This window comes from Grosmannia clavigera (assembly GCF_000143105.1).
Source record: "Grosmannia clavigera kw1407 unplaced genomic scaffold GCSC_97, whole genome shotgun sequence".
In the NCBI taxonomy this organism is placed as follows: Eukaryota; Fungi; Ascomycota; class Sordariomycetes; order Ophiostomatales; family Ophiostomataceae; genus Leptographium; species Leptographium clavigerum.
Window position 1 is genome coordinate 188,394 of NW_014040560.1, and position 27,234 is coordinate 215,627.

General features: G+C 58.1%; 8 protein-coding genes across 8 annotated transcripts; 5 read left to right on the forward strand and 3 right to left on the reverse strand.

Moving 5' to 3' along the window:
• Positions 1-351: 351 nt before the first annotated feature.
• On the reverse strand, positions 352-1,068 carry CMQ_4859 (protein kinase regulator; the record flags this gene model as incomplete). The annotated part of the gene is made up of 2 exons (XM_014313015.1): positions 352-988; positions 1,046-1,068. The coding sequence occupies 2 exons, from the start codon at positions 1,066-1,068 to the stop codon at positions 352-354; spliced, it is 660 nt and encodes a 219-aa protein (XP_014168490.1).
• Positions 1,069-1,783: 715 nt separating this feature from the next.
• On the forward strand, positions 1,784-4,423 carry CMQ_4430 (dil and ankyrin domain containing protein; the record flags this gene model as incomplete). The annotated part of the gene is made up of 2 exons (XM_014312586.1): positions 1,784-1,973; positions 2,088-4,423. 2 exons carry the CDS (start codon positions 1,784-1,786, stop codon positions 4,421-4,423), a joined length of 2,526 nt encoding a protein of 841 aa, XP_014168061.1.
• Positions 4,424-4,800: 377 nt separating this feature from the next.
• On the reverse strand, positions 4,801-6,183 carry CMQ_4404 (4-hydroxyphenylpyruvate dioxygenase; the record flags this gene model as incomplete). The annotated part of the gene is made up of 1 exon (XM_014312560.1): positions 4,801-6,183. The coding sequence occupies one exon, from the start codon at positions 6,181-6,183 to the stop codon at positions 4,801-4,803; it is 1,383 nt and encodes a 460-aa protein (XP_014168035.1).
• Positions 6,184-6,931: 748 nt separating this feature from the next.
• Positions 6,932-7,789, forward strand: CMQ_4409 (uncharacterized protein; the record flags this gene model as incomplete). Its single annotated transcript, XM_014312565.1, has 1 exon — positions 6,932-7,789. One exon carries the CDS (start codon positions 6,932-6,934, stop codon positions 7,787-7,789), a length of 858 nt encoding a protein of 285 aa, XP_014168040.1.
• An 811-nt stretch (positions 7,790-8,600) lies between these two features.
• On the forward strand, positions 8,601-9,315 carry CMQ_4378 (60S ribosomal protein l27e; the record flags this gene model as incomplete). The annotated part of the gene is made up of 3 exons (XM_014312534.1): positions 8,601-8,663; positions 8,901-9,237; positions 9,308-9,315. 3 exons carry the CDS (start codon positions 8,601-8,603, stop codon positions 9,313-9,315), a joined length of 408 nt encoding a protein of 135 aa, XP_014168009.1.
• A 1,155-nt stretch (positions 9,316-10,470) lies between these two features.
• CMQ_4372 (duf250 domain protein membrane protein) lies at positions 10,471-11,923 on the reverse strand (the record flags this gene model as incomplete). Its single annotated transcript, XM_014312528.1, has 5 exons — positions 10,471-10,809; positions 10,870-11,277; positions 11,336-11,559; positions 11,637-11,704; positions 11,790-11,923. 5 exons carry the CDS (start codon positions 11,921-11,923, stop codon positions 10,471-10,473), a joined length of 1,173 nt encoding a protein of 390 aa, XP_014168003.1.
• A 3,045-nt stretch (positions 11,924-14,968) lies between these two features.
• CMQ_4322 (udp-galactopyranose mutase) lies at positions 14,969-16,812 on the forward strand (the record flags this gene model as incomplete). The annotated part of the gene is made up of 5 exons (XM_014312478.1): positions 14,969-14,979; positions 15,032-15,101; positions 15,218-15,298; positions 15,375-16,151; positions 16,213-16,812. 5 exons carry the CDS (start codon positions 14,969-14,971, stop codon positions 16,810-16,812), a joined length of 1,539 nt encoding a protein of 512 aa, XP_014167953.1.
• Positions 16,813-18,668: 1,856 nt separating this feature from the next.
• CMQ_4890 (sensor histidine kinase response) lies at positions 18,669-26,469 on the forward strand (the record flags this gene model as incomplete). Its single annotated transcript, XM_014313046.1, has 3 exons — positions 18,669-18,802; positions 18,865-26,008; positions 26,086-26,469. 3 exons carry the CDS (start codon positions 18,669-18,671, stop codon positions 26,467-26,469), a joined length of 7,662 nt encoding a protein of 2,553 aa, XP_014168521.1.
• Positions 26,470-27,234: the final 765 nt, after the last annotated feature.

Sequence of the window (27,234 nt, forward strand, 5' to 3'; positions counted from 1 at the left end):
TTTTGGGGCTGGATGGAAGGGAAAATCGGCCGTAACCGCGAACGCTCGGCAAGAATGGCTGCCTCAGGCCGCCACCACTGGCTAGGCCAATTAATCACTCAACCGGGCAAGAGCTACTCCGGACGTTGTGTGCCACAAATTTATTACTGCTTGTCGACTCTAATTCATACCATTGCTCAATTCTTCTGGCAGCGTAGGAGAATACGCGCCGTTACCATTCCGTCACTGCCAATATCCCAGTACTCGTCCCAAGTCCAAACCAGTAAAACGCCGTGAAAGAAACCGACTGAGGTACTGCGCCTTTACTACTGCACTGCACTGCACCACACATCCAGCACACCACTCGATCCCTCAGTCGCTCCGCAGCATGCTGTCGACCAAATCGCCCAGCGGCCCCCAAAAGTCCTTGCCGCTGGCCAGGTGGTGCTCGTCGATAAAGAGCACGTACTGCTTGAAGCTCGTGTTGAGATGCGGCTCCAGGCCGAGCTCGCGGATGACGGGGTAGTGGTGGCAGTAGATGTGGGCGTAGACGCGGTACATGCGCTTGAAGATCTGGCGCATCAGTGACGGGAAGTTCTTGGGAAACGGCACACCGATGCGGCTCGGTAGCACAGCCTCGTTGTCGATGTTGCCCTGCACCCAGGCCATCAGCTGCTCGACGTATGCCGGCGCCGGCATCTTGGTCGGCTTCTTATAGTTCTCGCTGTCCTGCCAAAGATACTCAAACTCGTCCGTAGCTTTCATCTCGGGGCACGACTGCGGCGAGCAAAACTCGGTGATGGCCCCGTACAGGAGGTTGATCTGGTTGTAAAAATCCACCATGTTGACCGCCAGCCACTCATTCTCATCCTCGCCCTCGGGCAGCTTGACCACCTTGCGCAGACTACCGCCGCCCAGCGTTGCCTCGGCATACTGTCGCAGCTGGTAGCTCGTGCTGCCGCCCTTTCCGGGCGCGCGCGGCCGGAACTGGTTCCGCGTGCGGGCGTTCCTGCAGAGAGGTCAGCATGGAGTAGAGCGAATCCCGACTCGACTCAACATCACCTACACCGTAGTCAAGAGCGAGCTCATTGTGCTGTCTGGAGGGGCGAATCAGCTGTTCGTCGAGATTGGTCCCGCCACAAGAGCCCGTCACAAAAATAGGCAGAAGAGCGGAAGAACAGACGTAGGAGGCAGAGAAAAGACGATGGGAACTTGTGTGCTGGAAGTTGCGCGTGGGAGAGGAGAAAGGACTGAGCTGAAGAAGTGGCAGATACAAGGCTATGGAATGAATGGCCGGCTTTGGCTCTGTTTACGCGGTTGCCGCTTTGGGCGGTTGCCAGGCGGGTGTCGGTTGGCGTGTGGCTGAGCTGTGGCGCCAGCCAGCGTGTCGGCCAGTAAGAGCCATGTTGAAGATACGCCGCCCCTCATTCCCTAGAAGAGATACCGTCACCCAACGAGCGGTCGTCGCGGTCTGTTTTGGCTTCCAGTCTGCTTTTTGCGCACAATCCAGGTTCATTTGTACCTGTGTTTTTCTATTCTTCTGCGGAGCCTGGTCCATCCTAGTTTCGCACTCGCGGGACCGACGGCTTGCTCGATACAACGGCCGAGAGACATGCGGTCTTGACAGCTTCGAGGTTCGAGCTATCCCCAACTACGACGGAAGAGCAGAGACAAGCGACCGACGGCCGGCCACTTCACTGTCCGACTCGATCGACCCTGGACCGGCGGTCTGCAATGTTCACGGAGCTCCGTCTGTGCTCTGTCTCTTTCCCCCTTTTCGTGCTAGACCTCCAAGGACGGTGAGATGGATCCGGGCAACGTTGATGCCGACATCCTCGGGCCCGGTGGCGGCTTCGGGTCACCTTCTCGCGGCGATGATGCGGAGACAAAGGGCGGGAGGGCACTGCCGGAGGACCTGCCCAAATCTCTCTACGACCGACGGCAGCCGCTGGCGAACCTGGTGCCGGAGACGGAATACTACGACGGATGGCAGGGTAAGTTGGGGGGTGAGGGGATGAGAAGAGGAGCGGATGAGAGAATGAGAATAGGAGCAGATGAGCAGATGAGCGAATGAAGTTGAAGACGTTTCCAAGTGCTGACCAAGCCAGGCCAGTCACAGTTCCTGACATCGCCGATACTGGCGAAGCCGCTCGGATTTGGCGAGCTGACGCTCAACGACCCCGACTACGGCGAAGACGTGACAAAGAGCGCGACAGCCGACAGCGACACTCGGCTGATGGAGATGCTGGCAGCACAGGCGGCACATGCGAGCGGGGGGGCGGTGGAGGACGAAGAGGCGGTGGCGAACAGCATCTCGCTGTCAGACGAGGAAAAACGGGCAACGCTGCAACGGGCACTGAACATGGCGGCCAGTAACGGCAACGTGGAGCAGGTGCGACGGCTGCTGAAGGGCCGGACGCGGCGATTCATGGACGTCAATGCAGAAGACGAGGACGGCACACCGCCGCTGATCTACGCCAGCTGCTTCGGGCATGAGGCGGTGGTGCAGGCGTTGATCGAAGCGGGTGCCGACGTGGACCGGCAGGACCGCAACGCATGGAGCGCGCTGATGTGGGCGATGACCAACCGGCACAAGGGCATCGCGAAGCTGCTGCTGGACAACGGAGCATCGACAGAGGCGAAGACGTCGTCGGGCCGGACGGCATTTGACTTTGTGGCGCCAGACAGCGAGATGTCGTACTACCTGCACGACAGCGGCTACAACATTGGCAATGCAGGAGTGACAGACGACTTTTACAACCCGGGCTTCTCGCAGGACCGGTTCGAGGAGGAGATGGCAGAGAACGAGATGCGGCGACGGATGATGATGGAGAGTGCACGCGACCTGGAAGTGGACCTGGGCAACGTGGGGATCGACGACCAGCCCGAGGCAATGGACGAGTTCGAGGAGCAGCCAGAGTTTGACTGGACGCGCTGCCTCAATGATCAGATGTTTGTGTTCCAGGAGAGCGACCTGGATCGGATCCTGGACATTGTGATCAGCAACATGACGCCACAGCGGTCGCCGTCACAGAAGCCGGTGCCGGCCAACGTGGTGTTTCTGAGCGCACGATATGCGCACTACCACGCGAGTGCGGACCTGCTGGAGAAGCTGCTGGTGTCGGCCATGGACAAAATCAATGACGTGGTGGAGCGACACCAATGGGACATGACGATCCTGGCGTTCTGGATCTCGAACGTGACGCTGCTGCTGCACTACCTCAAGAAGGACGCGGGGCTGCTGTCAGCGACGACGGACTTCCAGGCACAGCTGGCCGAGCTGATCAACGAGATCTTTGTGCTGATTGTGCGGGACGCCGAGCGGCGGCTGGACAAGGTGCTGGACCCGGCGATGCTGGAGCACGAGACGATCCCGGGATTCGAGGACATTGCCTTCCAGCACGAGTGGAAGCTGTTCCGGCGGAAGAAGGAGGTCAAGGAGGAGCCGCTGGAGCGGCGGTTCCGGCCGCCGTCGCCGAAGCAGCGGGCGAAGCCGGCGCCGCGCAACGTGACGTCTCTGCTGTCGTCGACGCTCTTTGTGCTGGACCTGTACGACGTGCACTCGGTGATCACGGGACAGTGCATCGCGCAGCTGCTGTACTGGCTGGGGGCGGAGCTGTTTAACCGGATCATGTGCAACCGCAAGTACCTGGCGCGCACCAAGGCGATGCAGATTCGGATGAACATTTCCATTCTCGAGGACTGGGCGCGGGCCAACAACCGGGTGCCGGGACACTACGAGCACGGCGAGCTGCGAGCGTCGGGCGAGCCGACGGTCGAGGCAGCGCGCCGCCACCTGGAGCCGGTCATCCAGCTGCTGCAGTGGCTGCAGTGCTTTTCGTCGCTGGCGGCCGATGACCTCGAGGCCCTGGTCGGCACGCTGCAGCAGCTACGTGCCCTCAGCCCACAGCAGCTGATCCACGCGGCCGAGCACTACCGCTCCGAGGTCGGCGAGAAGGGGCTGCCGAAGAGCGCGCTGCGGTATCTGCTGGCCGTGCAGAAGGAGGCGGCGCTGCGGCGGGAGCAGCGCGAGCAGCGGAACCGCCGAAAGACGATGTCGCCGGGAGGGAAGGAGGTGCTGGCAGCGGCCAAATCGCTCAAAGACAAGAAAGCAGCCCTTCCGCAGATACAGCTTCCCCAGTCGGTTCCAGCCACACCGATCAGCCAGGTCTTCCCAGGCGACGACGACGACGACGACGACGAGTCAGACGCGCCCACACATCTCTTGCTGGACCCTGCGCTGATGTTGCCGTTCACGCTGCCGTCGGCCACCGACATGCTGGTCTCGTACGGGGCCGGTTTCGGCGGAGTTAACCGGGAGCGGGCACACAAGTATGTGCCGACACTGCCGCCGGAATTCCTGGCCCGGCTGGAGAGCAGCGGCAGCAGCAGCACGAGCCGGCCGATGTTTGGCGAGCAGGACTGGGAGAACGAGGAGGTGTAGGTGTGTGTGGGGGTAGGGGGGTGGTGTGGTGTGATGGTGTGGTGATGTGGTGTTGAGTGGAGTGGATGTGGTGTGAATGAATGGACGAATGGACGGTCTACGTGACGTGCAAATGACGGAGCAACTACAACAAGCCAGAGCCAGACTCTTGAACCCTGAGCCATGCACGTCACGTGGACGTAATAGATGTACGATAGCGACAAGGTAATATAACAATGGGCCCTATAACAGTGGTAACGGCAGTGACGGCTAAGCAGTCACGTGTGACTGTGCTTGTATGTGCATACGAATGCGTTTAGTTGTATATATGCACAAAGTGGAAATGCTAGTTAATCTGAAATGCTTACTCGTACTCTGTACTCCAAACGGAATACTTCTCACAAATTTCCTCTTTCGGCCTGTTCCCGCTCAATCGCCTCAAACAGGCTCTTGAAATTGCCCGCCCCAAAGCCCTCAAAGTTGTTGCGCTCGATGATCTCGATAAAGACGGTCGGGCGGTCCATCAGCGGCTTTGTGAACAGCTGCAGCAGATACCCGCCCTCGTCGTAGTCGACGAGGATGTTGAGCTGCTCGAGCACGGCCAGCTGCTCCTCGGTGATGTGCCACGCCCGCCTCTGCCTCTGTTTCTGCTGCTGCTGGGCGTCGCCGCCGTAGAGCCGCTCGCGCAGGGTGGTGTAGTACGTTTCGGGCACGTCGATGAACTGGACGCCGCGCGCCCGCAGCGCCGACACGGCCGTGACGATGTCGGCCGTGCGCAGCGCAATATGCTGCACGCCCGGACCGCTGTTGAAGACGACAAACTCCTCGATCTGCGACCGCTTCTTGCCGGGAGCCGGCTCGTTGATGGGCATCTTGACCGTCTCGCGCGACCCGCCACTGGCCATGACCACGCTGCGCAGCGCGCTGTACTCGGTGCAGATCTGCGAGTCGTCGACCGACCAGAACCGGTGGAAGCCCAGCCGCTGCTCGTAGAACGCGCAGGCCGCCTCCATCTCGTCCCAGTCCTGGTTGCCGACGCAGTGATCGATGCGCCGGAGGCCGACGTGGGGGGCCTGGGCCGATGGCAGGCTCGGACGGCTCATCGTGCTCGTGGCCTTGGCCGCTTTCGGCTTCACCGCACGGAATCCCGGCAGGAACGGCCCCTGGTAGTCGCCCCGGTGGAGCAGCGTGTGCGTCGTGTCGCCATACGTGCGGATCACCGCCATCGTCACGCTGCCGCCGTGCTCGTCATCCTGCACCACCGTCGGCGCCTGCACGCCCACCACGCGGCCGCTGCCCGTCTTCTGCACCGTCTCGTCTTCGGCTACTGCCTGCGCATACACGCCCTCCACCGAGTCTACCGTGAAGCACACGTCCTTGATCGCGTCGCCGTGTCGCTCCAGGTGCTCGTGCATCTCCCGCAGCAGCGCCCGGTCCGCCGCCGAGATCGGCTCGTCCTCTGGCAGATGGCGGAACGATCGCAGCGGCGACGTGAACACAAAACACACATTGTCTGTCTCGTCGCCGTTGCTGCTCTCCGCCCGCCCGCCGCCCTCGTGGTGCCCGACCGCATACGACGTAAAGTACCGGCTGCCCGTCTCGAGCCCGCGGTACGCAAACGTGTCCAGCCCGAAGAGCGTGCCGTAGTAGGCAGCCGCCTGCTTTGCGTTGCCCACCCACCAGGTGACGTGGTCGTAGTCTTGGAAGACCAGGTCTGGCTGCGTGTCAGCAACCCCGGGATGAGAGTCCCGAGGCGACTCGGAGATTGCAGACGGAGCCATAAAGTGTTAGGTGGTAGGTGTCTGAAGTGTTGAGTTGTGTTGTAGGTAGTCTTGGAGATGTCAAAGGTATGGTATAAGGTGTGTTGATGGTGTAAGGTGTGTTGATGGTGTAAGGTGTGTCAAGTCTGTTAGGGAGATAAGGAGCTACACCGAGTGTTATACGAATGCAAGAAATGTAGGAAGCATATAAAAAGAAGCATATAAGTCGTCATTACGAACGGTTGCCACCCTAGATGACAGGGATGCTGCTTATCGTACCAATATATACATTACCATGGCCCTCCACTTGAAGACCTGCCCTTTACGGTCACCTTCCGCGCTTCACATCGCCCCTTCCTCGAACTCTCAAACAACACCGAGCACAACCGCTGCTGCCGTCCAATCCTACGCCGAGTGTGACATCTGCTTGCAGCTCGGCTTAGCCACTGCTACTGCGGAATGTTTTTTTGCCCGCGGAGCTTCCTGTCCGCATATTATGCAATGCATGCAAAGCATGCAAAGCCGCCTTTTGCCGTCAATTACCGCCCTGTCCTCCCGGCTTTAGCGCCCTCCGCCCCCAAACTCGGCTTGCTTATTCAAACCGCATCCAGACTGCCGCTTTGTACTTCCGTCACTCTTGCCTGTCCAACAGACTTGCACAAAGCTTGGTCTGGTCCGCCCACTTGCTCCATTGTCCTCACACAAGTCTGGCCTTTGTCTCCAATCACTTCCCATCGCCCTCTCTCGACCACAGCCTGCTTCGTCCGACATGGCAGCCTTCGCCTCCCTCAGCAAACGGGACATCAATGTCCTGGGCAAGATCAAGGACCCGGAATCCAATCCAACAGGAGCCGTCCGCTTGGATGGTTCCCTTCCTAGAGACCCGCACGTGACCGACGCCCAGCAATACGACCGCATAAGCCGGGAGGAAAAGGAACTTGTCCTGCAGATGCAACAGGCCGAGATGGAACTCGCCGGAGTCCGTCCACAATCGCTTGCTGATCCCATCCACACGTATCGCCAAAGTGTCGAAAGTCTCGACTGTCTCATCGCCAGCCACCCGAGCTATGCGAGCGCCCGGAACAACCGGGCCCAGGCGTTGCGACGTCTCTACGGAGACGACATGCTCCTGCAGCGCGACCATTCCGAAACGACCAGGTCCCCTAGCAACGTTGCCAACGGTTCCCAACCTCTCCTCTGGGACGTGCCCGACATCGAGGCAGAGCGAGCACAGGCTGCAGCCATCGTGCTGGCCGACCTCGAACGCTGCATAGCCCTCTTGGTGCCGTCGAACCCTGCGGCCGCCACGCTCTCGCCCACCGCCGCCAAGACGCTCTCCCTGGCCTTCACACAGCGCGCGGCCATCTACTACGCCACCGCAAAGCGCATTGGGCCGTCAACAAAGGTGATCACACCCCTCTCCGCCACCGGCGAGCATGGCGGCCGACCAGAGGTCCAGTGGACCAAGCTGGACTTTGAAGAGGCCGCGTCGCGTGACTTTGCCATGGGTGGCCGCTTCGGCAACGATATTGCCCGCGGACTAGCCGTGGGCACAAATCCAACCGCAAAGCTGTGCGGACAGATGGTGCAGCAGATGATGAAGAACGAGTATGGCTCACTGAGCTGAATAGCGATGCATGATTTGGTAATGCTTTACAGGCAGGATGGGGTATGATATTGTGCGATGCAATAGAACTTGCTAGTTGGCGAAACTTAGGACCCAGTACAAGACAGCCAGCGAGTGTTTAACATGACTTTCTTTATGCCGTAGGCTTGCTCGCAAAACCAAGGCGCCTGTTGCTCGTATCGATTAGCCACCGGCCAACTGCTCAATACCAGAAAGAATTTCTGCCTATGCGCACCTCTGAAGAGAATCAATACTTTGCTGTGTGCTTTTCCCCTTCTCCTTCTCCTCTCGGTTGATCCGGGTCACAGCAGCCGACACGCCGATGAAGACAGCAAATATCGGGTCGGCAACCCGTGAGACAATATATGTTGGGACAGCCATCTTTCCGTAATGCAAAAAAGGACTGGAAAGGAGATTCAGACACTGCGCTTCCAGAATTCGCAGATCTCCTTCTGTTTGCCGCGTGTGGATGTTCGGCCCCTACGTACTCCATATTACTCCGTACGGAAGGAAGCTTTCCGGCTTACATGCGCTCACGTGACTGAAGCTACCAATTTGGGGCAGCCCCTCGGGGCCCATAATAAACTGACATAAGCTATTCTTCATTGGCTGGCCCTTCTTTTTTTCCAGGGCCAAGTAATAATTTCTGCCCGCACACTTTTTTTCCAATTTGTCGTCCCAGAAAAACCTAGAGGCCCATCGACGACCGACGACAAAATTCGACAACAACCAAAATCCCGCCGCCGACCTATTCCCACCACAACCGTCGATTCGACATTTCAGGGATCACGCCTCCTACCAACCAGCAAAAATGAAGTTCCTCAAGGTTGGCCGCGTTGCCATCATCACCCGTGGAAGATTCGCGGGCAAGAAGGTGAGCACTAAGAATGGCGGGGAGGACTCTCTCTTGTCGAGCACGAGAGCTGCAGGATGAAGAAGGACGAGGCCGACGAGATGCTGGCAAGGGGCAGATTGTGCTCCTCTACGGATTGTGCCTCCGCGCCTGCAGGCCTCCGTCCCATCGCCCGCCGGAGGGATTGTGTCAACAGACATGAGAAAGAGCGCCGAGGATGACCGGTGAAGCGGAAATGCTGACAGATGCTCTCCCCAGGTTGTCATCATCCAGCCGGTTGACTCAGGCAACAAGCTGCACCCGTACGGCCACGCCCTGGTTGCCGGTATCGAGCGGTACCCGTCCAAGATCACCCGGCGCATGTCCAAGAGCCGGCAGGAGAAGCGGAGCAAGGTCAAGCCGTTCATCAAGATTGTCAACTACAACCACCTGATGCCCACGCGCTACACCCTGGAGCTGGAGGGCCTCAAGGGCGTTGTCTCCAACGACACCTTCAAGGAGGTCAGCCAGCGGGAAGAGGCCAAGAAGACGGTCAAGAAGGTCCTGGAGGAGCGGTACACGAGCGGCAAGAACCGGTGGTTCTTCACTCCCTTGAGTATGTTCTTCTCTCTTCCATTGCCTCACTCCGTCTCTCTCTCTCTTGTCGTCATACTAACTGTCTGCAGAGTTTTAGATGGGAGGAGCTGTCTGTTTTCTCTTTGTCTCTCTTTTTTTTTTAGTTGCCTCACGGGAAGGTATCGATGTATCCAGCATCAGCTACAAAAAGCGGTCATAAAAAAAAGAAACAATACCATTGAACGGCACCCCTTCTCGTTCACTCTTACTCAATTCCACGCCGTCACGCCCATCGCCCGCTCGTGCTGTCATCTCTTTTTTTAAATGCCTGACCGGCCTGCTGTTAGCGGACAACGATCCCGCCCCTGAAGGCAATTGAAATGGAAGGAAGCGGAACTAGAATCTAGGGAAGGAAGACCGTGTCTTTATGCGTGAGAACAATGGCACGGTCACGGTGGCTGCTTGGGCTGTCCTCTTTCATGTTCAAGGAGAGACTGGAGCTGGTGTAAAGGGCAAAAAAGGGAAAGGTGACTCTACTAAAACGAATGGGCCTATGCTTTTCCGTAAGAAACAAAATTCAAAAAAACTTCAACATTCTTTATCTGGTTATCGACTGCCGCAAGTAAAACGTTGCTGTCGGTGCATAAAGAAATGGAAAAGCGAGCTAGCAAATCTTACATACTTTATTCTTTAGTAAAGCTCCTTTCATACGGTTCCACTAGGATTGTCTACCTGCGCCCCGAGCTCTAAATGAATCACGACCAGTACACCCAAATGTTGAAGCAGATGATCTATATACCCCCTCCAAATAAACTGCATCGATTTAAAAACCATACGAAGCAGCGTACAGACGAGATCGAGACAAGCAAAGCCACGAGGTAGAACGGAAGAAGCAACATAATCCTGTGGCAATTGATAGCGCGCCACACCCAGAGAGACGAAATAGGTGGAGGTAAAGGAGATAATGGAAATAGAAACATATATACTTGAAATTTTCTTTTGAAACATGGGAGAACTTATAAGTCCTCCGTCATTTGCTTGTGTCGTACTTCAGGAAGTCCAGGAGAAACGGGAGAGGTGCGTCGAAAGCTGCGGCTTTGGGGGACGTTTATGATGGATAGATGGCGATTCAGACGGTGATAAAGGTGGTATTATGGTGCCTGCATCTTTCGAATCGCATGTCCCTTCCCTGCCTTGCGTAGAGTGTATGTAAATGAGAAAGATCGCCTATATATCCGCATGTACTCGTTGGCTCTCTTCGGACCTTGCTCATTTATAGCCGTGCAGAAGGCAGGCCTGTTGGCAGGCTGTTAGGGCTGGCCCAGCTAAGAGTCCCGATGACAACGATGAGAACAGTGCCGACAATGATCATCTTGCGCAGAACAGGACGTGCGGCACCAAACTCGGCCCACTTGCGGCCAGCCTCGGCCAGGTAGGTCTTGAGCGTCTCGTAGCCCAGCTTGTAGTAAACCATGCCGCACAGGGCGATGCCATAACCGAAGAACTGCAGGCCAGTGACCGGGGTGCCCCAGATCAGCATGGATGCCGCCACCAGCAGGATGTCCTTCAGCACACCGCAGAGCGTGAGAACGAGAACGGAGGTTTTGCCAATCTGTAAGTGTTAGTCCAATATACTTCGTGCCAGCCGTATAATGTACGTTTCTTAACTTACCAGGAATACAACCGAGACGTTGAGCAAGAAGGCGCACAGGCCGTTCAAGCCAAACATGAAAAGTCCCACGTTCTGGAATTCAGCCAACGACACCTTGGGGACTTCCCATGCAAGCGCAACCATGAGGTTCATAACAGCACAAACGGGGGCAAAGTAGTAAAGCGACACCAGCGGGTCCATCTTGAAGTCTGCAGAGCTCAGCAGGCGCTGGACCATGGTCAGACGCAGGGCCTCGAACACGATTCCACCCAACTGGTACAAGAAGCCGGTCAGGACAAAGCTGATCTCGCCGATAGAGGCGAGGACAACCCCGAAAACGATGACCATGACATTCATGAAGACCTTGAGGTTGGGCTGAGAGACGCCCATAGCCCAGCTGGCCAGGAGAACGGCGACGGGGGTTGTAGCCTGTTGGTCAGTAAATGTCGGGCCTGTCACATGCGAAATAGTAGGACGGCTCGCCTACCTTGAGCATCTGGATGAATGCAACGCTCAGGTAGAGGTAGGTGAGGTTGCCGCAAATCAAGCTCAGACTGAAAAAGACGCCAATGGGGACAATGGCACGGAGGTAGACCCGGCCGGTCATCTTGACGGCCTTTCGGCCGTCTAGTAAGGTTGTGTACCGGGCCAGCAGCTGTGTCATGATAGTCGCGAAGATCAAGTGGTAGGTTGTCAAGATAACGGGGTAGCCTGATCAATTTCGTCAGCCACAACATTCGTCAGCATTGCCTTCCTTTTTTCGAACTCTCTGAGTGGGAGGGCCATACGGAAGTTGAGGGTATGGAGAATCCATTTGTTGAAGAGAATGACAGACGAGCTCAGGCCGATCCATGCACTACACGCAGCAAACAAAAGCAGTCAGCAATTAGCGTACGGCGCAAAGACAATGGTGGGAGCAGCGGCGGATGACAATGACATACATCACGTATGCGACTGCGGGTACCGAAGGCTTGGATGGTGACTTCTCTGCCTCTGGGTTGACAGTAGGGAGAACAGGTGCCAGCTCTCGAGGAGCCTCGCCCGAAGCGCGCATCTTGTCCTCACCGACGCTCATCGTGATTGGATTTGAAAGAGTGACGATAACCGAGTGCGAGCGGGGCTGCGTTGCAGGTGTTGAGGAAGAAGAGAGAAAAGAGTGTTGTGTGTGATGGCAAGTGTAAAGTGCCTATTTTTTTGACGTAGTCTTTTCTCGGTAGTAATAGTAATAGCGCGTCGGTTCGCGATGATAACGACACGGGCGAGTTTTCTGGACCTGACTGCAAGCGGGGCAGGTGCGAATGTCCAGGCAATGAGCGCCGAGGAAAGGGGCTCGGAAAATCAAATTAGGACCGAGCGCCACCAGTACTGAAAGAGGAAACTGGGCAAAAAAGGAGACGATGAGAAGAGGCACTACAGGTATGTAACAGGTGTACAGGGAAGATAAGATACGTCAAATGGGACGAGAGAGGGAAATTAAAATTAGCACAGAACCTCTCGCTGTTCATCATTACCACCTCGCCTGAAGCAGGCCGGGTTTCTTTTTCTCAGAAGCACCAAAAAGGAGAGGGAATGGCATGAAGGGAAAGCTAATGCCAGGTAGAGAAACTAGGCTGGGACAGGAGGAATTGTAGCGAAGGTGGGGCTGAACCAGGGGTGGGACGCGTGTGCTGGTACAGTGGGAAATTGAGTAACTTGACGCAAGAAAGCTTGTAGACGCTGGGCGAAACAGGCAAGGTGCGAAACGAAAAGGCCGGGTCTAGGCGACCGCTAGGGTAAGAACAACTGACGAATACTGCAGTCACGGCCCCTGGCCAAGGGTTATGCGCCAGTTTAGCAAAACTGTGGGGAGATGCTGTGCCAATCATAGCCCCTATATAACTGGCAATACTCCGTAGTCGTGCGCTACTCTACTACGACGTATGTACTGTGAAATGCAGTCCCACAACAGGTTTGCGATGCACCTTTCTTCCTCCAGACATCCTCCCGTGCGATGTGACTCCGCCAGTCGCTTCGACACGCTTGCATAAGCACTTGCAAACAGGTTTGACCATCCACGAAACACTGCCGATCAGAGGCAGTTGACACACCGTACTTGTGTGCAGTCGTAGCGAAAAGGTCCAGGATATAAGATACTGCTGCAGGTTAATCCCTATCTAGTATGGTGGTCCCGCTTTTAAACCGCTTGCCAGGGCTGGTTATAAAGGCCGCCCACAGTACCCACAGAAGGGCAGTCTCCGGTCGTTTTTTCGCTGGCTGTGCGAGTAATAAGTGAGCAGGCCAACACGTTGCAGCATCTACATACTCCGTACGAGCCGGAGATTCGTAGGATGCAAAACAGGAAAAGGCTCGTACGAAGTACAAGCACATGTTTTGACAGACCTTACGTCGTACTTCTCAAGGAGGCCCTATCGCGGAGGTACTTATGTTCTTGTGGTAGCCTCATACTATCATGAATAGTAACATCTGTACGGAGTACTACGTACAACCCTATTCTTAGATGTCCACTGGCATGCTCTGTACGTAAGGTATCTGCTATGCTTGAGCTCAAACCCGGTGACGTGTAAAACAGATGATCATGACGGCACGCCATCAGCAATTACATCCTCACGGCACAATGGTCGAATCTGAAATCTAGGTACATTACTCCGTACTTCGCACTCCGGATGCATTATCATTTAGCTCTCTAGATCCCACCATAAGGTACAAACCATTTGCTCTACACTCCTTCAAGTGTCAATCCGGGGTAGAGGATCCTCAACTCGGCCGGTAACTTATCGTGAGAGTCGTGACACTTTGAGTAATATGTACTCCGTACCACGCCGCTGTATATCCACCCAGACGCCCAAGGACGTCTTCATATACGTCGTAAAGACAACACTATGCCAGATGCATGGCATTACGGCCACAATGCAATACCTTGCTCAATTCTGTACACGTAGCTCAGCTTAATGTCTTTCTCTTCTCGTATGGCTGCAAGACCAAAGACGCCGAGCTCTCTCAGCAGCGTCACATATAAGAGGCATCATATTTATTAGTGTCTGCTTCCGAAAGTTGAACCACCGTTCCAGATACATGTATCTTACAAGCCTGCCAAGAACAATAGTGCCAATGTTACCGGCGCTTGTCACCAGAATCTAGGCCTTCTAAGAAGAATAAAGTGGACAGCGGCACATCCGCGAAGCGAAACGTTTTGGCGTCCTCTGCTATTGATGTATATATTTGACCACTCTTGCATGGCACATTTCCAAGGAAACGACGAGCAATGTGACAACAGTAGGTAGTATTAGACGACATGAGTACACTCCGTACCCTATCTCATTCCAAAGAAAGCTAGCCGGGACTCTATTTTAAACTATGTACGGAGTAGCCACACAGGCCAGCGGCTGTACTGATAGGCCTCTCTGTCCACTGTTGTCGTGCAAGGTTAGACTAGATCCCGGTGGCACTGTGATTGTCCCACCCGTATGCCGTATTTGCATTCGCACTCCGTAATTTAAGTTGGATGTTACCCTCAAGCGAGTGGCTCCGGGCCGCAATAACAGCAAAACATGGCCGGATTTAGACCTAATAAGCAGTTCAACAGAGTGGTATGCTCACTCGCATTGGATTATGGGCGTCTGCTGCAAACGGCGAGACAGTGCTTTGCAAAGCTTATGCATATACTCCCGAGCAATGTAAGCATACATCGTATGCGTGTTATCACATTAAGGGTCAGCAAAAAGCTTGATGTACAACGGTATTCAAGATAGGTGGTGGGTCCTGGCAAATAGCAGAGAAAAAGAACAGATTGCCTAGGGATAGTCTGAATTGTCCCTCCCCACTGTCCAGCGCTAATACTAATCAGGGGCTGGCCGCTGCTACCCACCGCATCTCATAATTTGTTTTCGAGCCCCGCCATTACAAACGGCCAATTCAAAAACGCCAAAGACGCCTTTCTCTGGGACAAGGGGATACAAAAGGAGATATTGCCTCATCAACAGCACAGACGGAGAATTCTGGTGCTACTATCCGTTCTCCCCACTGCTTCCTGCCTGGCTTGTTTCTGCAGCGTCTCAATTCGTGTTTCTGCCACCTTATCACGACCCGTCCCATCATTATCGCGCCTTCTTGCTGCCCGACAATGGCTGATATGTGTGTCTTTCTGCTTCCGTGCCCACGATGCCTGTCACTTACACCGTTGCAGCAACGTCGACGTTCTCGTTATCGGTGCCGGGCCAACGGGCCTGGGAGCCGCCAAGCGCCTCAACCAGATTGTGAGATCTATCCGTGGCAAGCTGAAGCACGGTGGCACTGTGACATTACAGCGCTGCAGCATGGCAACAGAGCTCGTGGCCCACCCCTTGTGCACTGCTAATCAAAAGCTGCACAGAACGGTCCCTCGTGGCTCATCGTGGACGCCAACGACAAGGCTGGCGGTCTCGCCTCGACCGACGTGACTCCCGAAGGCTTTGTACGTTATCTCCCGTGATGTGTGTCCGTTGTGCGTCCCGCTTTCTAGACTGACCGCCTTGTGGCACGTTTTCTAGCTGTACGACGTCGGTGGCCATGTGATCTTCTCTCACTACAAGTACTTTGATGACTGCCTGGACGAGGCTCTTCCCAAGGAAGATGACTGGTACCACCACCAGCGGATCTCGTACGTGCGGTACAAGGGCCTCTGGGTGCCGTACCCGTTCCAGAACAACATCTCGATGCTGCCCAAGGATGACCAGGTCAAGTGCATCGACGGGCTGTTCGACGCGGCGCTCGAGCACCGCGTGGCCAACACCAAGCCGACCAACTTTGACGAGTGGATTCTGCGCAACACGGGCGAGGGTATTGCCAACATCTTCATGCGGCCGTACAACTACAAGGTGTGGGCGGTGCCGACGACCAAGATGCAGTGCGCATGGCTGGGCGAGCGTGTGGCCGCGCCTGACGTCAAGTCTGTGACCCGCAACGTCATCCTCAACAAGGTTGCCGGCAACTGGGGTCCCAACGCAACCTTCCGCTTCCCGGCGCGGGATGGCACCGGCGGGATCTGGATTGCCGTGGCCAACACGCTGCCGGAGAAGAAGACGCTCTTTGGCAAGAAGGGCGAGGTGACCAAGGTCGATGCCGACAAGAAGACGGTCACGCTGGCCAACGGCACCACGGTTGGTTACGGCACGCTGGTCAACACCATGGCGGTCGACCAGCTGGTCGAGAAGATGGGCGACAGCGAGCTGATCAGCCTGTCCAGGGAGCTGTACTACTCGTCGACGCATGTTATTGGTGTCGGCATCCGTGGCGAGCGTCCGGAGCGCATTGGCGACAAGTGCTGGGTGAGTTTTTCTCTCTTTCTTTTTCTTTTTCTCGTGCCTTGGTCTGTGCTAACCTCGACAGCTGTACTTCCCCGAGGACAACTGCCCGTTCTACCGGGCGACGATCTTCTCCAACTACTCGCCGTTCAACCAGCCAGAGGCGGACGTGAAGCTGCCGACGCTGCAGCTGGCCGACGGCAGCAAGCCGGCATCCAGCGAAGCCGAGGCCGGCCCGTACTGGTCGATCATGCTGGAGGTGTCGCAGTCGACGCAGAAGCCGGTGGACGAGGCCAACCTGCTGCGGGACTGCATTCAGGGTCTGGTCAACACGGAGATGATCAAGCCGGACGACGCGATCGTGTCGACGTACCACCGCAAGTTCGATCACGGCTACCCGACGCCGGCGCTCGAGCGCGAAGGCGCACTCAAGCAGCTGCTGCCCAAGCTGCAGGCCAAGGACATCCTCTCGCGCGGCCGCTTCGGCAGCTGGCGGTACGAGGTCGGCAACCAGGACCACTCGTTCATGCTCGGCGTCGAAGCCGTCGACCACATCGTCAACGGCGCCGTCGAGCTGACGCTTAACTACCCCGACTTTGTCAACTCGCGCCAGAACACGGAGCGTCGTCTGGCACAGACCTTTGCCTTTGGTACACCGGCGGAGACGGCACTGCCCACCCGCTAGAACGGACAGGTGCTGGCGGAGGCTCCATGTGAGAACCGTCGCGGCAGGTCAGATGTGCCTCCCTCTGCTTCTGATCATCACGACCGGCTTGCGCTAGAGTAGTGCATGCGGCAGGATCGAAACGAATAGACGACCGGGCTTTCTTCGAGCAGAGACCCTGGGTATATATATATATATAGATAGCTAGCGAGACTGAGGGGGTCGGTGCAAGCACGTTGTGTTTTGCTTGGGGAACACGTGATGACATGTTGCTTAGATACAGAGAAAGGGGGCAATGCAACCGGCTTTTTCACTGTCTGCTTTATTTGCGGGTATGATGAGAAGAACCGAACCCACGCACTGATCTAGGTCAGACCATGGACTCCTGCCAAGCTGGTATCGGCTGCTTTGTCTAAACCTTGAGTTCCAAACCCGCTTTTTTATGCATAGTCAAAATGGGAACTGCCACCACCGGCATTGCTTTTCAGCCTCGTCTTCAAGCAGTTTCGTTTCCATACTACTATGTATATGGCAGACTGCAGGAACCAGTCTTGCGCCTGTTTGGCCTAGCCTCCTTTCTGCTGGCTCCCTGTAAGACGATATATTTCACTTGGCTGCCATTGGCTGCCATTGGCTGCCATTGGTTGCGAAAGCCCCGCGTTGACATCATTCACAACACGAATGTGCCCTTGCCAGGTTCAAGAGCCGGGGTATTAGGATTCGAAAAAAACCTGGTTGTGCACGCGGGTGCGATTACCAAAGGGCACTGCACGACGAAATTGCCCTGTCCTCGCAAAGTCTGGCCGGTCAAGCCGCGCGCAGATATTGATAAGCCGGCCGACCAATTAGGGCTCTAGACCGTTCAGGATCATCGGAGCGAGACAGGAAGGAGCCAACAGCACCGCCCGTTCTCGGCTGCCTGTTGCCTGGACGAAAAAGACGGTATTTTGAGGAGCGAGAGACATCGACAAGCAAAACTAAATCGCAAGACACGAGCACGATTGAAAGCTGGCGAGAGAAGAATGCGCGCCGACTGTCTGCGCAACTGGCTCTCGTTTATGTGCCTTGACCAGGCAAGCGTCCCCGTTATTTCAAAAGTAGCGCGGTCCACTAACTAAGACTTGGGATAATGCAAGCAAGAAAAGAACCGCACATTACCAAAGTTGACTGTGACATCGGCTTCGTCGTCTTTTTTTCCCGCCTCTTTTCGCCTGTCTCGAGACAAGGACAGCGACGATAGCGAAGACCAGCGCGCATCCGATTCCTAGCCGCAGCTAGGACAGACAAAGGCAGTCTTCGTGCAAGTCCCGGCAAGTCTCCACAGCGAGTGACCGAGCTTACGCCACTCTTTTACGGACCCGAACTTTGCCTCGCCTCTGGCCTCTACCACCGGCCTGACGCCCAACATTCCCGCCGGCGACTCCTGGCCCGCAGCATTCTTCCGAGCTCCTGTAGCAGCAGCGGCGGAACCGAGGGGACCGAGAAATTAGCGCCTTGCAAGCCAGTCTTGGCCGACTGGCCCGACCGCGACGAACGATCTTTTTCGGCTGCGACAGACCAGTCCGAAAGCCCCTCTCCACGAGAGCAGCTGGCTCGTCGTGCGGCCAGCCCACCTCCTCGCGAGCTCGGCCAACGGACATGTGCCCTTTTCTGGACGCGCACATCCGTTCCTGACCTGCCGATGTCGTGTCGAGACGGGACCATGGTTTCTTGCGAAACTCGATAAGCTTATCGACACAGAAAGACTCAACCTGTCAAGAGGGGGAAAGGCAATCTTGCGAGCCGGTCACCCGAAGACGCCCTAGTGGCCATACCCTTTTCTCCTTTACACTCGACCGCCCATCTGCGTGCGTGTAAACTCGTCGCACGCTGCCGCCATGGACTTTGACGCCAGCCTGTCGCCGGACGACAGCCTCGACCCCCCGGTGCGCCTCTTTGAACGGCTCCACCAGATCGCTGGGTACTCGTGGGACGAGACCCCAAAGCCGTACCATTCAAGCTACGACAACTGGTACGTCACGACGGCCGTCATTCGTTCGTGCTGTGGACTGACTAACTCTTCCTCCTCGCCAGGCACGTGTTCGGCACGCGCTTTATCTCTCCGTTCTCGACGTCGTCTGGCCTGCCCACTGGCTTGCGCCATGCTTCCACGTGGTCACCCGTTGCCAGGGCCTCGTCTAGCCGGGCCTCGCCTGCTGAGCCGCCCGTCTTCTCTCCATCAGCAGGCGAATGGGTGGGCGACCATACCGGCAACGCATCGCCCTCAGCCAACTCGGCCACGCCCGACCTTGCCAACTCGCCGGTCGTAGAGGAAGCCGTGGTGGCACGGGTGTCTTACCATGTCTTGCGGGAGGAGCGGGCCTTCCACATTGTGACTAGCATGATCTCGAGCGGGGATCCGCACGGGGAGCACATTGCCAAGCCAATCGACTACCTGCGGCTCAACCATCTCCCAGGCGACCGCGGGCCTCTCATCGTGGCCATATACCAGTTCCCGGGGACGAACGACCTGCCGAGATACATCGATCTCGGCCCCGCATTCTACTACGCCCACCGCAAGGGCGATGTCTGGGAGGCCAGCACCAAATCCCGCTATGAGCTTGAGCCGCCCATCAGCCTGGATCACTTTCTCGACTTTGCCATTGGAGCGGCGCAATGCCTGGAGCTCATCCACCACAACCAGAACATCGTGCATGGAGAGATCCGCGGCGACGCCTTCCACTTTAACCAGGAGACAGGCAGGACGAAGCTGGTGTCGTTCGGGTCGGGCGTGCGGTCCTTTGAGCACGGCCTGACGAGCACCGGCTGGTCTTCGCTCTCCCGAGAGCGAGGAGCCAAGAACAAGCTTCTTTACATCAGCCCCGAGCAGACCGGCCGCATGCCGGCCGAGCCAGACTCCCGCACCGACATATACTCGCTGGGGGTGCTATACTGGGTCATGCTCACGCAGCGCCCCGTCTACGAAGGAGACACGCCAATGGACATTGTGCAGGGCGTGCTGGGGCGCCGGGTGCCGAACGTGTCGGCCGTGCGAATCGACATACCCGACGTGATTGGCCGCATCATCCAAAAGTGCACCGCCAAGAGCATCAGCGATAGATATCACTCTGCGAGCGGGTTGCGCCAAGACCTGGTCAAGGTGAAGGAGTGCCTCGCGAGTGGCGACCTAGCCACGCTGAAGGACTGGCAGGTGGCCTCTCGTGATGTCTCGTCCTTCTTTCTGCTGCCCAACCTGATGATTGGCCGGGATGCACAGCGGAAGGCGCTCTTCAAGGTCATCGAGCGCGTGGCCAAGAGCCATGCCATGGACCAGAAAGGCAAGGGCAACCGGTTTTCGGACAGCTCGAGCTTCTCCAACGACTTTGTCGACATTGTCGATGGGTCGAGCGACGGTGGAGCAAGCTCTGGAGACGGTCCCAACTACCGGAGCGGCTCCTTCACCCAGACGGCTCCAACTGACGTCAAGTTCCGGGGCAGCCTCCTCTCTGCTACGCAGTCGACCGACAATCTCACCGTGTCGGGAGACATGTCGTCGATCCATTCCAACGGGCCGCCGCTCCGTCTTCCCCAGCGATCTTGGGAGTGGCATTCGTCCGTGTCGTTTGATCTCCGGAGCCCACTGGAAGGCTCCATGACCGAGCGCGAATCGTCGCGCCATGCTGGGTCCATCGTGGCAGAGACGACGTCCAGCCTGTCACGGCAGCTCGGGTCGGCCAAGTTTCGACGCCGCGGTCACTGTGAGATCATCATCGTCGAGGGTGCTGTGGGCGTGGGCAAGAGCTGCCTCATCCAGTCTGTCATGACGGAAGCACGACGACGAGGCTACTGTGCGACGGCCAAGTTTGACAAGGCCAGGAAGGCTGCCTTCGGACCTCTTCTCCACCTGCTCTCGTCCCTCTTCCGCCAGGTATGGGGTGAGCGAAACACGGACACGCCCTTTCACCAGGCCCTGAAGCAGTATGTCCGGCCTGTGTGGCCGACGCTGCATCTGCTCCTGGGCCTGCCGGATTTCCTCTTCAATTCGGCAGACGGAGCACCCGTCCTGTTGCGCTCGCCGTGCAGCCAGCAGTTTGGGGCTCCACCCAGCAAGGGCACGCGGCCTGCGGACCTCAAACGTGTCTCGTCGCCGGGACCGTCTTCATCGTCGTCGAGCATGGGCCCTAACAAGGGCAATTCTGCGGGCGGCAACCCGTCGCGAATGTCCGGCTCGAGCTCGCAGGAGTTTTTGAGGGCCGGCACGTCGACCAAGTCCATTCGGCTGATGAACACAATCCTCGATGTTCTGCGCATGTTCACGAGCCACAAGTTTATCTGCTTCGTCCTGGACGACCTGCACTTTGCCGATGCCGAGTCGCTGGAGATGATTACTCAGATCATCAGCGCACGTCTGCACATGGTGCTCATCATCTCATGCCGGCCGGACGGCACGGCTCGCAGCAATATTCAGAGCATACTGAGCCCGCTCGAACTGGACAGAGATGCGCCAAAGGGCAGTCAGACGGTGACGCGTGTTGAGCTCGGCCCTCTTGCCGAGCAGGACATTGTCAAGTATGTAGCCCTGACGCTCAGCCGATCGGAGCAAGAGGTCATGCCACTGTCGCTGGTGCTGCAGGCAAAGACGGCGGGCAACCCGTTCTACATGAGGGAGATGCTCAGCGCGTGCTACCGACGGAAGTGCATCTGGTACGACTACCGCGAGTCGCAGTGGGCTTACGACATGAACCGGGTGTTTGAGCAGTTCCAGGGCGACAGGCACTACGACATCCTGGACACGGACTTTATCACGAACCGGCTCAAGGAGCTCCCGGCGGCAACGCGCTCGATTCTCGGCTGGGCTGCGCTTCTGGGGAACGCGTTCTCCTTCGGGATGATCTGCCATCTCCTGAGCGGCGAGTTCAACTACATCGACGAGACGTGTCCGGAGCCGCTGAGCACGCACGTGCACACGGCGTATTCGCAGCAGGACGCGGTAGCCGGTCTGCAGGTGGCGATCCAGGCGTGCGTGATCGTGCAGAGCGAGACGGACGACCGGTTCCGGTTTGCGCACGACCGGTACATCCAGGCCTCGATGGACATGAAGGTGTGCAGTGCCAAGAAGATGCACTTTGTGATTGCGCAGATGCTTCTGCGCTACTACAACGACGACGTGGACACGCGCGACAGCACGGCGTCGCACATCTGCGAGGCGATGGAGGTGATCAAGGCGCGGGTGCACCGGCGACAGGCGTATCGCAAGCTGCTGTGCGACTGCGGCCGCTCAGCGACGGAGAACGGGGCGCGGTCGACGGCGGCCAAGTACTACAGCAACGCGGTGTCGCTGCTGCAGCCAGACGGATGGAGAGACGACGGCGACGACGTGTCGTACGAAGAGACGATCCAGCTGTACCTCCGGGCGGCCGAGTGCTATCTCTACATGAACCAGTACGCGCTGGCCAACGAGATCCTGACGACGATCCTAGCCAACGCAAGGTCGGCATTCGACAAGGCGCCAGCATGGGTTCTGCAGTCGCGCATCTTTGCCCAGAGCGGCAACCCGATCAAGGCGCTGTCGTCGCTCCGGGAATGTCTGCAGGCGATGGACGTGCGCGTGCGAGACGAGCCGACATATGAGCAGTGCGATGCCGAGTTCGAGAAGCTCTCGGTTCGGATCCAAGGCATGGGGCGCAGCGAGGTGCTCAACCCGCCGACGACCAACGATGCGGCGACGGTGTCGGTGGGCGCGGTGCTGGCCGAGGCGCTGAGCACGAGCTTGTGGACGGACAACCTCTACATCTACCACGTTGCGCAGGCGATGGTCAACATGCACCTGACGCTGGGGCCGTTTCCGCAGTCCGGACTGGGCTTCCTGTACCTGGCCATCATGGCGATCACGCGGTTCGGGATGATCCGGTTTGCGTCGGACCTGGGCGACTATGCGCTGGAGCTGCTGGATCGGTTCCGCGACCCTTACTGCATGGCGCGCGGCTACATCCTGTATGCCGGCTTTGTGGGCCACGTCCACTACCCCCTGGCGCTGACGGTCACGCAGCTGGAAGGGTCGCTGGAGTATGGGGCGGCATCGGCGGACCGGATGTCGGCGATTCTCAACTTCGGGGTGGCGGCCATGATCAAGTTCTTTGCGAGCGAGAACCTGTCGGACCTCGAGGGCTTCTGCGAGTACTGCTGCGAGGACATTGCGAGCTGGCACCTGGACACGCAGGGCGGCACTTTGCTGGTGGCAGTGCGCCAGTGCAGCCGGGCGTTGCAGGGGAAGACACACACGCAGGAAGCGCTGGACGTGATGAGCGACGAGCAGCACGACGCGGCCGCGTACAAGAAGTGGCTCGCGGCGCACTCGTGCAACGGGGAGCGGTCGCTGGTGTTCTACGAGTCGATGGAGCTGGTGCCGCTGTATCTGTACGGGCACTACGACCGGGCGCTGGAGTTGGGCCAGCGTTGTCTGGGCCGGGGCCGGCTGATGCTATCGGCGCGGAACACACGGCTGGTGATGCTCTTTTACGGGCTGGCGCTGGCCGGACTGGTGCTCCGGCGGCAGCAGGACCCGCGGCGACGACGCGACGGCGACGGCGTGGTGGAGGAGCAAGACCGGACGGAAGACACGATCCTGAAGCTGCAGGAGCTGCGCAAGGGCATACAGGACTGGTCGGACGTGTCGGACATCAACTACCTGGCCTGGTCGACGCTGCTGGACGCACAGATCTCGGAGCTCAGCAACGACGTCGGCCGTGCGCTGCGGCAGTACGAAGAGGCGCTGGACCACTCGTCGGAACACAGCTTCATCTTCGAGGAGGCGCTGGGCAACTACCTGATGGCGGGCGTGTTTATCCGCAGGGCAGCGCGGCGGTCTGCACGTGCGGCTCTGCGCGATGCCGTCGGGCTGTACCTGCAGGTCGGGGCGTCGGGCGTGGTCGGGCGGATCGAAGAAGAACACAGCTTCCTGCTGCGAAGCCCACTGAAGAACCCACGGACAGTCGACGCGGCAGTGCAGACAGACTTTGCGACGGACCACACGTCAGTGCACTACGACGGCATCGGCGGCGGCGGCGAGATGGACCAGCAGACGAACAGCGACATTCTCGAGACGGGTCGGCCGAGCCATCTGTCGGGGATCCGGGGCGAGCGAATCGGCGTGTGGCGAGGGGCAATGCAGGCCGAAGCCGAGACGGGCATCGGCGGACTGCCGGCACTGGACATGATCGACCTGCACGCGATCCTGCAGTCGTCCCAGGTGATCTCGTCGGTGCTGCGGGTGGACGAGCTGCTGAAGACGATGTGCGATGTGATCCTGCAGACGTGCGGCGGGTCAGCGACCCAAGCAGCGATCATCGTGCAGGACGAAGACGAGGCAGAGTGGTGTGTGGCGGCAAGCGGTGATCCGGAGCGCAAGGCGGTGGCACACATGCCGGGGATTCCGCTGACAGGGACGCGGATCGTGGCGGAGAACGTGGTGCTGTACAGCCTGCGATTCCGGGAGTCGGTGTTTGTGGCCGATCTGATCAGCGACGAGCGGTTCGGCAACGTCAGCGAGCAGTGGCTGCAGCAGAAGAAGCAGCAGAGCCGGTCGGTGATCTCGATCCCGATCTGCCACGCATCGAACCCGCTGATGGGGGTGCTGTACCTGGAGGGGGTGCAGGGAGCGTTTACGGACCGGAACGTGACGGTGCTGCAGCTGCTGGTCAACCAGATCGGCATCAGCTACTCGAACGCGCTGTCGATGAAGGCGACGGAGAAGGTGTCGGCCGAGAACCGGTCGATGGTGGTGTTGCAGAAGACAGCGCTGCGCAAGGCGATCGAGGCAGAGAACAAGGCGAAGGAGGCAGAGAACAAGGCGAAGCAGAACCTGCAGCTGGCCGAGGCAGCAGAGGCAGAGGCGAAGCGGAACGTCAAGGTAGCGGAAGAGGCGACCAAGGCCAAGTCGATATTTCTGGCGAACGTGTCGCACGAGCTGCGGACGCCACTGAACGGCGTGATTGGCAACTCGGAGCTGCTGCGGGACAGCAGCCTGACGGCAGAGCAGCAGGAGATGGCGGAGGCGATTCGGCTGTCGGCAGACCTGCTGCTGATCGTGATCAACGACATCCTAGACTTTTCGCGGATGGAGGCCGACAAGATGAAGCTGTACATCACCGCGTTCAACCCGCGGGAGCTGATGCCGGAGGTGGTGCGAGCGGCGTCGTACCGAAACCAGGAGAAGACGCGGGAGGGCGCGGTGGCGATCGAGAAGCAGATCCGGCTGCCACCGTCGCTGTTTGTGTACGGCGACCCGGTGCGGCTGCACCAGGTGCTGGGCAACCTGATCGGCAACAGCATCAAGTTCACGGAGCGCGGCACGATCACGGTGGGCGCACGGGTCGAGTCGGAGACGGCGGCGACGGTGACGCTGACGTTCTGGGTCGAGGACACGGGCATCGGCATCCAGCCGGACCAGCTGGCCAACCTGTTCCAGCCCTTCAGCCAGGCGGACCCGAGCACGGCGCGCAAGTACGGTGGCAGTGGGCTCGGCCTCAGCATCTGCAAGTCGCTGATCGAGCTGATCATGAAGGGCAGGATCTATCTCGAGAGCACACAGCACGTCGGGACCAAGGTCTGGTTCACCGTTACCTTTGACAAGGCCACGGAGAAGGGGCTGTTGGGAGGGGTGTCGCCGGCCACGGTGGCGGCATCATCACCAGGTGGAGGGGGGAGTGGGAGAGAAGGGGGGGATGGAAGAGAAGGAAGAGAAGGAAGAGAAAAGAGAGGGGCGACTGACCCGACTGACCCGACCGAACCGACAGAAACCCACACGGCACACACCACGCCCTACATGGACCTCAGCGGGATCGACCAGGACCAGCTGCGGGTATGCATTGCGGAAGACAACCCGATCAACCGCAAGATTGCGATCCAGTACGTGCAGAGGCTCGGGTACCAGACCGTGGACGCGTACGAGAACGGGCAGATGGCGGTGGAGGCGCTGCGGCAGAAGGCGCTCGAGGGCCGGCCGTACCACGTCCTGTTGATGGACGTGCAGATGCCCGTACTGGACGGCTACGAGGCGACGAAGTTGCTGCGCAGAGACCCCCTGCGAGCCGTGCGCGAGGTGCTGGTGATCGCCATGACGGCGTCGGCCATCCAGGGCGATCGCGAAAAGTGTCTGGCCGCGGGCATGAACGACTATCTGGCGAAGCCGGTCAAGTCGGACGTGTTGCGGCGGAAGCTGGACGTATACATTGGCGTGGTGAGTGGGAGAGAGAGAGAGAGAGAGAGAGAGAGAGAGAGAGAGAGAGAGAGAGAGAAAAGTGCTAACATACACAGCGACACCCAGACAAACCGAGAGACTCCGAAAACATAGATCCACAGCCGACAGACGATGCCAACTCGACAGAGACAACGCCGACAAAGAAGCTGTTCAAAATCCTGCAGTCCAAGAGCCGGCTCTCGAACGAGGCGGTGCCAGACCGGCCAAAGTCGAGCCCGTCGGTGCTACAGAAGAAGAACCCGCTGCTCCGACCGGATCAGGGACCAGAAGGGACGGACGGGAACGGCAGCAGCGGCAGCGGCGAGTCGTCAGCAGCGAACCGGCCGGCTGGGAGACAGAGAAGCCTGAGCATTGCATCGATGATCAGCTCGCGGAGCAAAGGCCAAAAGGGGGGGGATACCGGAGGAGAGGAGGGCGAGTACAAGAGAGGACGCGTATGAGGGCAATGAGAATGACGAGGATCAGCATCCATGAAGGAGATACGACAAATGGGAGTTCTTTCGAATTGGGCGTTTACATGGGTCGACATCCGGCCTGGACTGCCGCGAGGATACGAGATTTGTCTGGAAGATGTCCCAGACCGCGACGCAGGGCTGCGCAGATGGCTATAGAAACACATTACAGAGGTTCGGGGTGAATTAAAGGGATGGCATTCTTTGACTTTGAGACTGGGTTGCACAGCAGGCTGCACTGTCAGTGGGTGCTGTCAGGGCTGCTTAGTTAGCTGCAGGCCTAGCAGCCCCAGCCGCCAACCGCTCAGGTATCCGCACACACGTGGAGGTCGGACAGCTGTGGCGACCACGCAACCTCTTCCCGGCTAGCGACCAGATGGCGCGCCGACGGCGTTGCCGTGAACCGTGATAGTCTGTGCCCGAACGTCCGGAAAGGGAAGAAGGCCCATGGGCGTATTGGCCAGGCCGCGAAGACGAGAGAGAAGAGGAAAAAAAGGAAAAGACGAGCAGCATCCAGCTATACTTGACAGCGATACGAAACCGAGCAGCTTAGCCTGTCAGACGGATGCGGAGAATCTCCGGCGCTTGTAAGAACAGAGGCTGATGAAAAATCACAAGAGACTAGAGAGGGACGTGCGGCCTGCTCGTACGAGCCTAAGCACGGCTCTGCAGAGCTGAAGTCGGCGGCGGTCGCTGCTCCACACCAGTATTGGCTGTCCGTTTTTATACTTTGGGGCGCCCGGCAGAGAAGAA